The following is a 13,748-nucleotide window of genomic DNA, read 5'->3' on the forward strand; positions in this document are numbered from 1 at the left end:
AAGGCCCTATCTCCAAAGACCATCCCCCTGGGGGTTAGCATTTCAAACTACAAATTTTGGAGGCACACAACTCAGTGTGTAACAAGGGACGGCCATCTTTTCGACTTCGAGCTGTACGTTGTTCAGTGCCAGTCCAGTATATTTATGTGCTTGACTATTCACTCAGGTTCCCCCAGCAGCACTTGATTCCTCCAGGGAAATTCTTTCTATCTCAGGGGAGAAGTTATGCTAACCTGGGGACAGCTAAAGCAAATACGTTTGTATTTATTTATTTATTTATTATTTAAATTCAGTTTAATTAACCCATAGTGTATTATTTAGTTTCAGAGGCAAAATTTAGTGATTCGTCAGTTGCAAGTAACTCCCCGTGCTCATTCCATCCAGTGCCCTCCTTAACGCCCATCACCCAGTTACCCCATCCTCCCACCCATCTATCCTCCAGCAACCCCCAGTTTGTTTCCTGGAGTTAAGAGTCTCTTATGGTTTGTCTCCCTCTCTGTTTTTATCTTAAACTGATAAATTCCACATATGAGTGAAATCAGATGGTGTTTGTTTTTCTCTGATTGACTTATTTCACTTAGCATAGTACCCTCTGGTTCAATCCATGTTGTTGCAAGTGGCAAGATTTCATTCTTTTTGATGGCTGAGTAATATTCCATTGTATGTATATACCACATCTTCTTTACCCATTCATCAGTCGATGGCCGTCTGGTCACCTTCCCTACTTTGGCTACTATGGACACTGCTGCTATAAACATTGGGGTGCAGGTGCCCCTTCAGATCACTATGTTTGTATCCTTTGGATAAACACCGAGTAGTGCAATTGCTGAGTCATAGGGTAGTTCTTTTTTTTTTTTTTTTTTTTTGATACAGATGATCAGAAATATTTGTCATTTTGAGTGTCATTTGGACAATTTAGAGCCTAAAAGAGCCTGTACCTAGAACTGCACGCCCATCTGCATTTCTGCTGCTGGTCTGGCACTGTGACACTCCCACATTGTCCCAAAGCAGAAGAGGGCTCCAGCCCATGTCTCACACCCAGTCAGATCCTGTCCCTTCTCCTTCCCACTGGATTGCCTTGTGTTGGGGACTCCTCTCCTTGCTGCCTCCCCCGACCTCTAGCCCCCTGATCCACTGCCTGGGTTCCTGGAGCCTCCTTACCTCCAGCCCAGCTTTCTAGTACTAATAAAAATTGCTCCCACTTTGCAAGGACCTGCGGCTTGTGCACATCTCTCATTTAATCGTCACCCCTAATAAGCGACAATCCTGGAGTGCTTGCTATATGCCACACACGAGGCCAGGCACTTCTCATGTTATTAACTCGCTCAACTCCCATCTGCCAGAGGTGGGGAGACTGAGGCAGAGAGGCAACAAAACTAGCCCGAGGTCACCCAGCAAGTGGCGAGAGTTTCAAGTAACTTCAGCAATACCCTGATTTTGTCATTTCTGTGCTAAAAATGACTACCCACCACCACTGTGGTCAGTAGAATGTATCATTACATCCAGTTTGAGGCCCAGTTCCATCACTGACTTTCTGGGTGACCTTGGGCAAGATGCTGACCCTTTCTGGGCCTCATCTCCTTACCTGTAAGATGAGGATATGAACACAGAGTACACAGGCCCTCAATAGTGTGGGAAGGTGCCCTGGGATCTGGCCCCCCCGCCCACCCATTACCCTGGCCTTCTGGCCTTGGGCCCAATGGGCCGCACAATTCCCCTCTTCGTGCCTCAGCCTTCAGAACCCACCCACCCCCTTCCTTGGTCTCTTATGTCTTCCAGAACTCTGCCCACCCCTCAACAGAGTTTAAGTGTTCCCCTGAGATCTAGTCCTCCATCTCCCCCATGAGAAGGGAAGCCTCTCAAGGGCAGAGACCTGGTTTGTGAACTGTCTCGTGTCCCCAGCATCACCTAGCACAGAGGGAAAAGCCTGCAGGGTGACCTCTCTGGCCCTTAGCCCAGGGTTGGGCCCCTGAACCAATGGGTACACAGGCCTCATGAGATCCGAGTCATCCTCTTGTCCCCTTGAGCCTCTGTTGGAGGAACACTAGTTTTCCCAAGTTCAGCAGCTCCCTTCAGGGTCCTGGATGACAGACAGAAGAACATTGGAGTCCTTGATACTCAGAACGTCGAGGCTGCCAGGAAACGTGATGGTCATCAAGTTACATCATTTTACAGAGGAGGAAGCTGGGGCCCCTGGCAGTACAGTGCTGTGGGAAAATCCCGGGCTGCTGATTCAGACAGATCGAGGTTCAAATTCCTGCTCTAACGCTGCCTGCCTCTGAGGGCCTGGGCAAGCTGCTTCAGTTTTCCTAAGTATGAAACAGATGGGGAGCTCTCCCCTGAAGAGTCTGGTTATGCATTCAGCAGATACCACGCATCGTTCTGCTGTGGTAGGGCACGTGGGACGGCCCTCGGGACAGCGCCCGGCGCGGGCCTGCTCAGCCGTTGTTTGCTCTGTCCAAGGACCCCTGCTCCCAGTTTCCAGACGTGTGCCCGGAGTCGCCTGGAGAGCGCAGGGCTCAGCTGCAGGGCGGGGCAGGAACCACTGCCGGCCTGCCAGGGACAGAGGGACAGCGAGGGCAAGCAGGGGGCTGCCCCAGCTGGCGTCTGGAGCCGGGGGCCACCACAGCCTGAGTTGCCCTCTCCCCACCTGGGAGGTCTCGTTGTCGTATTCAGGTGATTCTGTCACAGGCGCTATGGCTGTTCTCTGCCGCTGCTGGTTTAGCCTGATGCTGGTTTTAAAAGGCTTGTTCCAAACAGATGTTTACCTGGCGGCCCACTGCCGCCAGGCCTAGGATGACGACCATGTGAGGAATAGCTAGGCTTTTATTTATTTATTTTTTTAAGCTTCACAAAGTTACAACTTTCATACCAGATCTTTAAGCTCCTCAGAGCTTTCTGCCAGTGGCAGTGGCCCAGCGTCCCCAGGCCCGGAGAAGGGGGATGTGCGTTTGTTGCCCACCTTGGGGTCCACGCTCCTTCGATTCCACCCAGTGGCCATGCTCTAGGCAGGGAAGAGAGGCCTTTGCTGGGTGAGGCAGAGTAATGGTCAAGTGTAGCTGAGAAATAGAAGGGCCCTTTTCACAAGCCTTTATCTGGGGAGCGCTTCAGGTCTACCCCGGAGAAATGCACACCCCCAGGAGAAGGGCAGCCTGGCTCCCGGCCCCAGCCCTGTCACCGGCCTGCTGCTCGGGGCCGTGGGCAAGCCCTGTGCCCTCTTGGCTCCTTTCCTGTCTGTGCAGTCATGGGAGTTGGAGCCCATGCTCCCTGAGGGCCTCTGGGCTCTGCCTTTCTCCCCTGCCCCTTCCCCTCCCCTCCTCTCTGGAGTAGTGCTGGGGCTGCCCCAGCTACAGGGAGCCGAGAGGGAGGCTGGGCTGCAGGGCCACTTGGAAAGCAGGGACAGGTGATGATCCCCCAGCCCCTCTGCAGAGAGCCCCAGAACACTGACGGTGATGTGGCAGTAATGAAGGCACCAGTACCCTGCCCTTGTCTCTCCGGAGGGCTGGCACGGCATCTGCCATCCCTCTTGATCCTGGGAGCCACCCTCTGAAGCAGTGAGGGTTAGTCCTCATTTCACAGGTGAGGAAACTGAGGCTCAGACAGGCCCAAGGACACATGGAGTGTCCTAGTTAGGCTTTGAGCATGTAAGCAGGCTTTCTGCTCTGCCCAGCCAGTCAAGGGGCTTCTGGGATGCTCTGTTCAGCCTCACCTTGTGGGGTGGCTGGAGGCCTGGGTGCCTTCGCCCACACTTACATGTCCTACATCTGGGAAGGGCCCTCTCTAGGAACACGGGTACCACATGCGTGCTGAAGACACATCACACCATCATCATCCTCAGGAGGAGAATCGTTCCAGTGTTGGGATGAGGAGAGAGGCCCAGAGTGCCTTGCCCAGCTTTGTATAGCGGGGAGTGGCTGAGCCTGGCCTCAAACCCTGGTCACCTGCCTACCCCATGCGGCCCTCCCAGCCCACGGCCTCCCTCAGAGTGGTGTTTCATGCAGTCACGGTGTCCGGGCTTGAAATCCTGGGACCACCCCCCGGGCTTTTCCTCAGTCATTCTTAGGATGCCCCCTGTCACCATGACTTGGGTTTTAGACTCCCAACCACTGAAGTTCACTGTGGAAAAGACAGATTGCTTGGGGTAAAATGTCACATAATGAACATTTCTAGAAATTAAGAAAGATTACAAAAATTAAGAAAGATCTAAGGGACAAGTAGGCAGAATTTAAAACAAACTGGACTTGGATGTCCCTCCAAATGCCAGCCTCAGCCTTCCTCCAGGGCTCACTAGAAGGTCAGGCGGAGGTCAGGGCAGATCCTAGGGAGCTTCAGTGACGGGACAGGATGGCATCCGGGGCCAGAGAGGGCAGGCTAGATTTGGTAAAAGGATGAAACAGGGCTCAGACCTTCTGCCTTTCCTGAACCTCTCCCCAGCCCCATCCTCTTTCTCTCTCTCCCGTTTGCGCCCATATTCTTTCCCTGCTGACCAGACCTCCAGCCTCTGGCTTCCAGCCCTCCACCTCTGCCCCTGCTCTGGGCTTCCCATCCCTTGGTCCCAGATTCTCTGCCGTCCCCCGCCAGGGCCTCCCCGCTGTGGAGTGCCCCCCATCTCACGGCCTCTTTGCTCCCTGTCTTCCAGGTCGCCTAGACCTCAGGCCGCGTATGTGAATGGTGGCCTTCCGGCCACGCAGCACATCAAGCAGGAGTCCCTGCCTGACTACCAGGCCATGACAGAAGCTCGCGCACCCCTATCTGCTCACTGCCGGGCCCCGCCAGCCACTGGCCTGCACACAGACCTGGACCTGCCGGGCCGAGGCCTCGCTAACCCCGCACCTTCCTGCTACCTTCTGGGCAGCGAACCCAGCTCTGGCCTGGGCCCCCCGCCTGAGGCCCACCTCCCTGAGGGCAGCCTAAAGCGCTGCTGCCTCCTGGGCCTGCCCCCCGCCTCCTCGGCCTCCTCCTCACCCTGTGCCTCCTCCGATGTCCCCTCCATCATCCGCTCTTCCCAGACCGCCCTGGTCACCTGCGTCAATGGACTCCGGAGCCCCCCTCTGCCAGGAGACCTGGGGGGGCCTCCCAAGCGGGCCCGGCCTGGCCCTGCGACCACAGAGAGCCACGAGGGCGGTTTGCAGCTTGAAGCCTGCCGGAAGGCGGGCTTCCTGAAGCAGGAGCCTGCGGACGAGTTCTCAGATCTCTTTGGGCCACCTCCCCAGCACGGCCTGCCTCCCCCCTACCCCGTGTCTCAGTTGCCGCCTGGCTCGGGCCTTGGAGGCCTGGGGCTGGGCCTGGTGGGTAGGGGTGCGGCCGGCCGGCAGGCGTGCCGGTGGGTGGACTGCTGTGCAGCCTACGAGCAGCAGGAGGAGCTGGTGCGGCACATCGAGAAGAGCCACATTGACCAGCGCAAGGGCGAGGACTTCACCTGCTTCTGGGCGGGCTGCGTGCGCCGCTACAAGCCCTTCAACGCCCGCTACAAGCTGCTCATTCACATGAGGGTGCACTCGGGTGAGAAGCCCAACAAGTGCATGGTGAGTTCCCACGGCCACCAGGCCGTGCCCCGACCTGGCCAAGCAGAGCAGCCCCCACCTCAGCTCTAGGGATGGCCTCCCCGGGGGCTCCCGACTGGGGGCTGGCAGAGAGGACCGATGCTGTGGGTGTGGCCGTGGTCAGGCAGTCCGTGCCCCCGTCACGGTGAACCTTGGCTCCTCCGCTCACCAGGTGTCCCATCCCCCATCCCGAGGCATACCACGTGATCAGACACACTTGTTCAGGTGGTGACAACACACGCTCTGCGGTCAGAGCAGGCCCGGGCAGCCTTCTCTATTATACGCAGATGCTCACTGTCTCACCCACCGGCGGTCACGTGAGTCGTGGGGCACATGCTTTCCTCCGGTGCTAGGCCTTCATCAGGTAGCCTTCCCAGGGAGGCTCTCTGGGCCTCGGAGCAGCCCCCAGGCTTGCCTTCCTCCGAGGAGTGCCGCGTCCCCACAGGCTGCCAGCTTGGGAGCTGTGGGTCCCTTGGGCAGGTTTTGGGGTAAGGACAGGGTTAACCTATAAAGATCCAGCAGTGCCGAGGCTGGGGCTGAGCCTCAGGTTTCCGGGACCCACACTACACACGCACACACTAACTGTGGGCACCTAGGCTCCAGTCCTTCTGACTGGTCATTTCTGCATTGTGCTTTCGCGGTGGTGGAAATCCGTATCAGAGTCTTTGTCCCTGCTGTCCTCAGGCAAGCTGCTGTGCCTACCCCCGAGGCCCAGCTACCTCACTGGGAGAGGCACCTGCCTGGGAGTGGAAGGGCCAGAGGAGCCACCCAGTCTTCCAAGGCCCAGCTCAGTCTTCTCAGCCTTTGGGGCATTGGTGAGGCAGGGGAGGGAGCAGCATGTCTGGTCTGCGAGGCCAGTGTCCTAGCCAACGTCAAGTTCTCCCACACTCGCATGCTGTCACTGATGCTGGACCCTGCTTCATGAAGTATTCGGTTCAAGGCCCAGGGCAGTATTTGTAGGGGCCAGAGGGGAGGCAGGAGGCTTTGGCGACTGGCAACATAAACTCTGCCCTCCTGGGACCAGGTGGTCACCCTTGGGGCCCCATCTGCTGCTGGAGCTGTGGTCTGGGCATGCAACTGGACAGCTACTCAGCGCAAGGGGGCTGCGTCTTGAGGATGAGGAAGAGTCACTTTATAGACAAGTGAGGGGCCGTGAACAGCCCCTGCAAAAGGACAGGAACAGGAGGGAGCCCATGGCTGGTGTGTTGGTGTTGTGGGGCGAGGCTGGACTGGGCAGGCTGAGAAATTTGACTTCATCACATGTCTTGGGGTTGAGGGCATGCTGGAAGGAGCTGGTGGCTGGGCCAGTCCTGGGGATGCCTCTGTTTGTCTGGTGTGTTGTGACGCATGGCTTGCTGAAAGGCATGCCCCCGCCGGAAAGGAGATGACCAGCTGACTTCCGGAAGACAGAGGGCCCTGTCTCCCTGTGAGACGCTGGCACTGACAGCTGCTAAGCAGCAGTCCTTCTCGTCTCCTCTCCTGTGGGGGATCCTCCTGGTGTCCACGGGGGGCTGGTGTGGAGGCCCATGCCCTGGCACAGTGTGGGCAGCGGCCTTAGCCCACCAGGGCATCCTGTGGAATTACAGCATGCCGTAGTGCCCGTGGGGACCGCAGGGACTCTGGAGATAATCTGGCCTAGATCTCTCTCTACAGTTCTTTCTCCTGGGCCTGCCAGGATCTCACTTGATTCGGCAGACGCCACAGAACACTGGCTCACACCTGGCTCTTGCCTGGCTCTGGGCACCCAGACCTGGACTCGCCAAGGTCTTCTCCTGCCTGCACCCACAGTCAATGAGGGGTGGGAGATGGGTGTGGACAGATTCTGGATGGAGTTTATATAGGCCCAGGGACGGGAGGCCCAGGAGGGCTCCATGGAGGAGGTGATGTTCAAGCCGTGTCTGTACTCACCCACAGTTGCATTTAATCTTTACAAAAGTCCTGTAGAACCAGGGTTTTACAGATGAAGAAACAAGGGTTCAGTGGAGTCCAGCCGACCTTCTCTCTGCTACTATGAGAACACTTTATCTTGCCTCGTGAGGGGCTCAGGCTTGCGGTGATAATACTAGCAAGCAGCTTCTCAGTGTTGACCACATGCAGGAGCCATTCTTGATGGGGTAGGGGTAGCAGAGGGAGAGTGAGAGAGAATCTGAAGCAGGCTCTATGCTCAGCATGGAGCCCAGCATGAGGCCTGATCTCACCACCCTGAGATGGTGACCTGAGCCGCCGAAATCGAGAGTTGGAAGCTTAAACGACTGAGCCCCCCCAGGCGCCCCAGGAGCCATTCTAAGCGATAATTCCATGTGGGCCTCATCACAACTCTAGGGGGTAGATACTATGCACCCCCATTTTACAGGTGAGGAAACTGAGGCTCAGATTGTGTCATTTGCCCCGGTCACACAGTCAGTTAGGGGCAAACAGTAACAACAACAGTAGTAGAGGCTAGTCATCGTCATCGTCAGCAGAGTAACAACGACAGACGTCACTTGCCTGAGGTTGCAGAGCTAGTAACCATTAGAGTGAATCCTGAACCCACAGCTTTCTAAACTGTGATGCTTAGTTTGTGTAGACGGTCTGTTACACTCATTGTTCTCTGGGCTCCTGGGCCCAGCCCTGCTGGGTGCCACCATCTGGAGTGGGGGCAGAGACCTCCGAGCTCCTCCCCGCCCGCCATGGGAGCGCGCCCCCTTCCTGCAACGCTGGCGCAGTAGGTGACCCAGGGGAAGGGGCAGGCCCCAGCCCGCACCCAAATAAATAAAATCTCCCTTCCCTGTAAAATTATTAATTTCTCATGACAGGCCTCTGCTACCATGTGCTGTAATAGACAAAGGAATTTTGGACCCGGATCCTCGGGAGAACAGGAAATAGATGAGACACTTTGATTGAAGAGTAAATGGCCCACTAAAATAGCAGTTAATCCTTTTATTATCTTTCCAGCAGCCGTGTGCACAGTTCTTTCATGAGGTAAGCCTTCCCCGCCCCGTCCAACTGTAACACTCCGGGCCCAGCAGCTGGTTTACATTTAGCCCGCGGAGCCTTCGCTCACGCACCAGGCGGGCCGGGAGGCGCGGCGAGCAGCCGGCCGCCCCCTTCCCCCGGTTCTCCACGCTCAGGGCAGCCCCGGAATCGGGCCTCGGCTCGTGGGGGCCCCCGGGCTAGACCGCGCCGTCCGGCCCCGCTCTGCCCTCGCCGCGGCCCGTCCACGCCATCCAGAGGAAGCTCCCTAATCTCTTTGCAATATCCTGTTATGTTTCTTATGTTGTCCGAGTTGTCTTAGTCTTATTAAATGTGGGGTTTCATCTGCATTAGGAGAGCGAGGATACGTCCAAGCCAAATACTGCCGCGACGCCTCCAAGACGTTAACTTTGAAAAAATTAATTTCTTGCTTTCTTAGGTTGGCTCTCCCAGACAGTTGGAATTCTGATTGTCTGAGACTGCAGAAATTAGCGGGCTGTGTAGTTTGCTTTTCTGTACATCAAGAGAAAGAGAGGCAGAGTGAAAAAGGAAAACCTTTCATAACCTTGGGTTTTAGAGAACAACGGTAATAATAGCAACAATCCCCGCCTTTGTGAAGAGCTTCCCCGAAACTGAGAGTGCAGTGTGGGAAGTGTGTGCAGACAGGTGAAAAGCCCAGGTCTGGAGTTACACAGACCCGGGTCCCCGCCTGGGCCTGCCACGTAGCAGCTGTGTGACCTCAGGCAGGTGACTGAGCCTTTCGGAACCGTAGCACACTCAGTTGTAAAATGAGACAATAATAGTACCTGCCTTTTAAGTGTTGTTGTCATTAGGGTTTAAAGAGATGACCTAGGGCGGTGCGTCCCCCATCATGCTCTGTCACATCAACTGGTGGCTGAGGTGGGCCGGGCTGTCACCCAAGCCTGTGACCTTGTCAGCTATCTGCCAGCATACGGAGCACCTGCTCCGTGCCGGACAGGGTCTGCTCAGGGTGACGGAGCTAGAAGGGGGAACTGGGGCAGAGGTGTAGGGAGGAGGCTCTGGTCCCTGCCCTCACAGGCCTCGAGGCCGGGCTTACATCCTGCCTGGGTTCCTCTGGCAGCTGCCCGTGCTCTGAACCCTGATCCCCATCTCTTACGCCCCTCTCCCCTGTTTGCCAGTCTGTCCCCAGTGCCATTGGGCCCGAGACCAGGGAAATACATCCCACCGAAAGCTGAGCATAATTGATGGGCTGTAATCAGCCAAGGAACTCAGAACACCGGGAGGCAGAAGGAACTGCTCTTTGTCGAGACTCAGAGATCCCAATACCCTGGCCCCAGTGCTATCTGTGTTCCAGTCCATCTTCAAAAAAGCACTAGTCAAAACTCTGAGGCCCCGAGAGGCTAAATCAGATCCCAAGGTCCCGCAGTCTGCCAAGTGGCAGGGCACAGCCACCCGTCAGACTTGCCCACCTGTGTGCCGGGCTGTGAGTGGGAAGTCAGAGAAAAACTTGACTCGGGGTCTGAGATCCTATCTTATGGAAAGTCCTCGGGAGAAGAGAGCAAATACATTCGGAGGTGTGTGATGTACAACATGAATCACCATTCCCATTTTTTAGAAGAGGCCGTTGTTCACAGACGAAATGGTTTCCTCCGGGTCTCCTGGCTCAGCTGCCTGGACCTTTCCATGGGCCACACGGAACTTCCACCGCCTGCCTTTGTTCAGCCTCTTCCTTAGCACAGTCGAGTCTTTGGTGCTTCTCAAACCACAGTGGGTGGGTCCCTGGGCATCTGCTCCTCCCCCACTCCACATCCTGAGACTAGCCCTGTGGGTTGGTCATGTTTCTGGGCCAGCAGACACCCCTGACTCATGTCAACATCTCCAACTCATTGTCGGGAATTTTCCTAGAGCCCGAAATGTGTGAGCCGGTGGGGCTACCAAGTCCATCTTCACCATGTACAGATCAGAGACAGGGAAGACAGACCCTGAGAGGACAGTGAGGGGCCCAGGATCCCACAGCACATAGGGCAGCTGCAGTGCACAGGGAGATTCCTGGAGGGGCTGGTAACCAGAAGTTGGGAAAGGTTGGGCTGTGGGAAAGTGACCTCAGACGAGGGAAGAGTCGTCCTCCCCAGACCCACTTGCCTCACCTGAAAGACAGGCTCCCCTGCGTGCTGGGCCTCATGCTGGGTGCTGGGGGTCCCGAGACAAAGATAACGTGATGTGAGATTTCTGGCACCATGGGAAGGATACCAACTACCTTTGAATCTTACACTTTTATTGCTGGATGAGGGAGGGAGGTCAGGAGCTGAGGATTTGAGGTCTGGCTGCATTGTCTAAGTCAGTCAAGGGGGCTAGAACATTGTTGGGCCTTTTTCAGCTTCTATAGAGCTCCCACACATGCCCTCCTCAGACTGGAGGTATAATTCCTGGAGACTGGAATCATTGTCCCCATTTTACAGATGGGGAAAGGGTAGTCCAGTTCATGCCCAAGTTCAGGCCTCAGGTGCGTCATAGGGTCAAATTTGAACCCAGGTCTCAGCGTGACTCCAGACATTATGTGCTGACCGTGGCCCTAAGCCACTTCCCAGGCAGAAAACCAGCAGTCTGCTTATACTATCAAGAAAATACCCGGATTCGAAACTCATTCCAGCAAGCTGTCACTGAGCACCTCCTGTGTGCCAGGCCCTCGTAGACCGTGGGGTCACGGAAGGGAATCAAAGCCAGCTTGGGCCCAGAGGAACCCTCGTTAAGCAGAGAAACCAATAGACATTTGCATTTAACGGTTTTCCCACGCAAGTCCCCCATCCCCTTGAGAGCCTGTTGCAAGTCCCCTGCCCTGCTGATATGATGAGTCCTCTGTGCTGTCTTGGAGGAAAGGGCACTTGCGGGATGAGGAGTGAGACATTCCGCCTTCTTTACAATAAATAAGTCACCCGGAGATAAGCTTCCTTTCCGGAGGCTGGGTTTTCCAGTGAGATAAAAAGCTACAAAATGAAGCCTGTTTTAAAACCCCTGCCCTTGAAACTCCTGCTGTAGATGAGCAGAGAGAGGTCAAGCTGGTCCAATCAGCTTAGGTTCCAAGTCCACCCACTTCAGAAATGGGGCCTGAGCCTCATCTCCTCGTTCTAAGGTGGGAAGGGTCTGGGTAGGAAAACTTTTCCGGACAAAGGCAGCTTTGAAGTTGGCATGCAGGTATGCCCTTTTCAATGACCCTGACTGGGGTCCCTCCTGGGATCATGTCAGTTCTTGTGTCTGCTTATTATCACATAGGGAAGCCGAAGCCCAGAGAGGGTGCATCAGTGGCCCAGTGTCACCCAGCAAGTTAAAGGTAGCCGTGGGATGCCTGCTTTATTTCTCCCAGCCCTGAGGCTTCCTCTGCTCCCAAATTTCTAGAGAGTCTGCACATTCCAGCTCCTTTTACTCATTTGGGCCTTGGCTTTTGCTAGTCCCTCTGCCTGGAATGCTTTTCCCAGCCGAGCAAACTCCTAACCATTATTCATAACCCAGTCCAATGTCCCCTCCCCCACCCCCCTCATCCCCTGCCTCCTGCTCTCCCCACACATGCTGCCCCATATATAACAGTGTTTCCTGGTGTGGCCAAGTGTCTTGGGGACTGCATGCCCTTTGATGTCTGGCCTGGCCTTGGAGGCAGAAGAGCTGAGCCTGCCCTCTGGTACAGAGGCTCTGCCCTAGTGGCGATCTGACCCTCCCACCCCAAGGTTGCATGGGTTCCCGTGAAGTCACAAGATTGGCAGGACCCTAAAGATGGGCATGTCCACCCTCTAATCTGGTGCTTCAAGTTTTTCTGCAGGAAAGCCTGAACTTGAAAGCTGGCTTTGCTCCCTGTCAGCCCGTGATCGTGTGAGTAACTTGACTTCGGTAAGGCCCCGTGTTCTTACCTGTGGGAAGCTTCCACGACACGCCGTATGTGAGGTGCTTATGCGGTGCCTGGCACACAGTCAGTACACAACGGATGGCTCTGTTTGGGGCAATTAGCGTTAGGAAAAGAGAAAAGGGAGAATCTGAAATGGAGATTAGCCGTGCTGTCATGAACATCCCCAAAGGAGCAGAAAAAGCTGGTGTAAGTCCCAGCTTGGTTATGGACTCTCTCTGTGACTTTGGACAGGTCACCTCACAGAGCCGAGCCTCGGTTTCCTGAGCTGGGAAGTGGGCGAATGTCTAGCACTCGGTGTTCATTGGGGGCCCAACAGATGCTAGATGCTTTTTCCCTCTTGAACCCAAGGTTCCAGCTCCACAGAGCTTGGCTTAAAGTGGAATGCTTTCCTCTCCTCTAATTTTTACAAAATCAGACTCAGGGGACTTCATAAGGAGAGGCTTCCTGGAAGCTCTGGCCTTGTGATGAGATCAGAGCTCTGTACAGGGGGAGAATGTGAGGCCCCAGGTGGAAATGACTTGCCTAGGGGAAGGGGAGAGGACCTGGAGACAGGGGGAGTGGAGGCTCACTCGAGCTCTGCAGCCTCGGGCAAGTCACTTCACTCCCCAGTCTCCGTCGTTGTCTCCATCGTCGTCACGTCTGTAAAATGACAGCTGTGATGCTCGCCCCAGAAGAGCCTCTGTGAGGGGCAGCCGGGCCATGCTCTCCAAACCCCACAGTGCCCTGCAGGAGGAAGCAAGCTGAGTTCCTGACTCCCAGTCCAGTGCGCCGGCTCGCAGCCAGGCCTCAGAGGACACGCTCACCCTCACAGGCATGCTCCTGTCATCAGGCATGTAGTGTGGTAGCCACACGCTCCCCAAACACAACCCCTAACCTGTAGCGCTCCCGGACCTCCTCCCTCCCTGCTCCACAGCCCGCCCTCCCCACTGCCGCCTTCCCCCCCCCACCATCCCATCCACTTCCCCACCCCCACCCCTACTTCATCTCCATCCCTGCCCACCCCCTTCTGTCTTATTTAAATTCTGAGTCAGGAATCCATGAGCCAAGGGGGATGCCTAACCAGCCCTGAGACCTCAAACAAGTCAGTGGCCTCTGGGAGCCTCAGTTTCCTGTGTGTGTAAAAGGGAGACAGTTGTGAGATTAAATGAGATCATGCATATAGAGCACTTACCTCATGCCTGGCAAATACTTGGCGCTTGAAAACAGGAGCCCTTGTTCTTTTTTTTTTTTTTTTTTTTTTTTGAGTCATCAAACGCAAGGTCTAGCATCCTAGGAGCACCAAACTTGAGGGTGCGGGAGGAACCCTGGCCAAGTTTTGTGAACTCAGCACTGCTTTATGGAATATGAAAAAAATTAAGGATAAAAAAACACAGCCG

At 55.5% G+C, this 13,748-nt stretch overlaps 1 protein-coding gene across 1 annotated transcript in view; it reads left to right on the forward strand.

Annotated features, from left to right (window-relative positions):
* The window catches only part of GLIS1 (GLIS family zinc finger 1), a 219,307-nt gene that overhangs the window by 133,989 nt on the left and 71,570 nt on the right, over positions 1-13,748 (forward strand). The window contains exon 3 of the mRNA XM_048220484.2: positions 4,640-5,525. Coding sequence (XP_048076441.1) covers positions 4,640-5,525 — 886 coding nt within the window. The remainder of the gene's footprint in view (positions 1-4,639; positions 5,526-13,748) is intronic.

This window comes from Ursus arctos, unplaced genomic scaffold, assembly GCF_023065955.2.
Source record: "Ursus arctos isolate Adak ecotype North America unplaced genomic scaffold, UrsArc2.0 scaffold_12, whole genome shotgun sequence".
In the NCBI taxonomy this organism is placed as follows: domain Eukaryota; kingdom Metazoa; phylum Chordata; class Mammalia; order Carnivora; family Ursidae; genus Ursus; species Ursus arctos.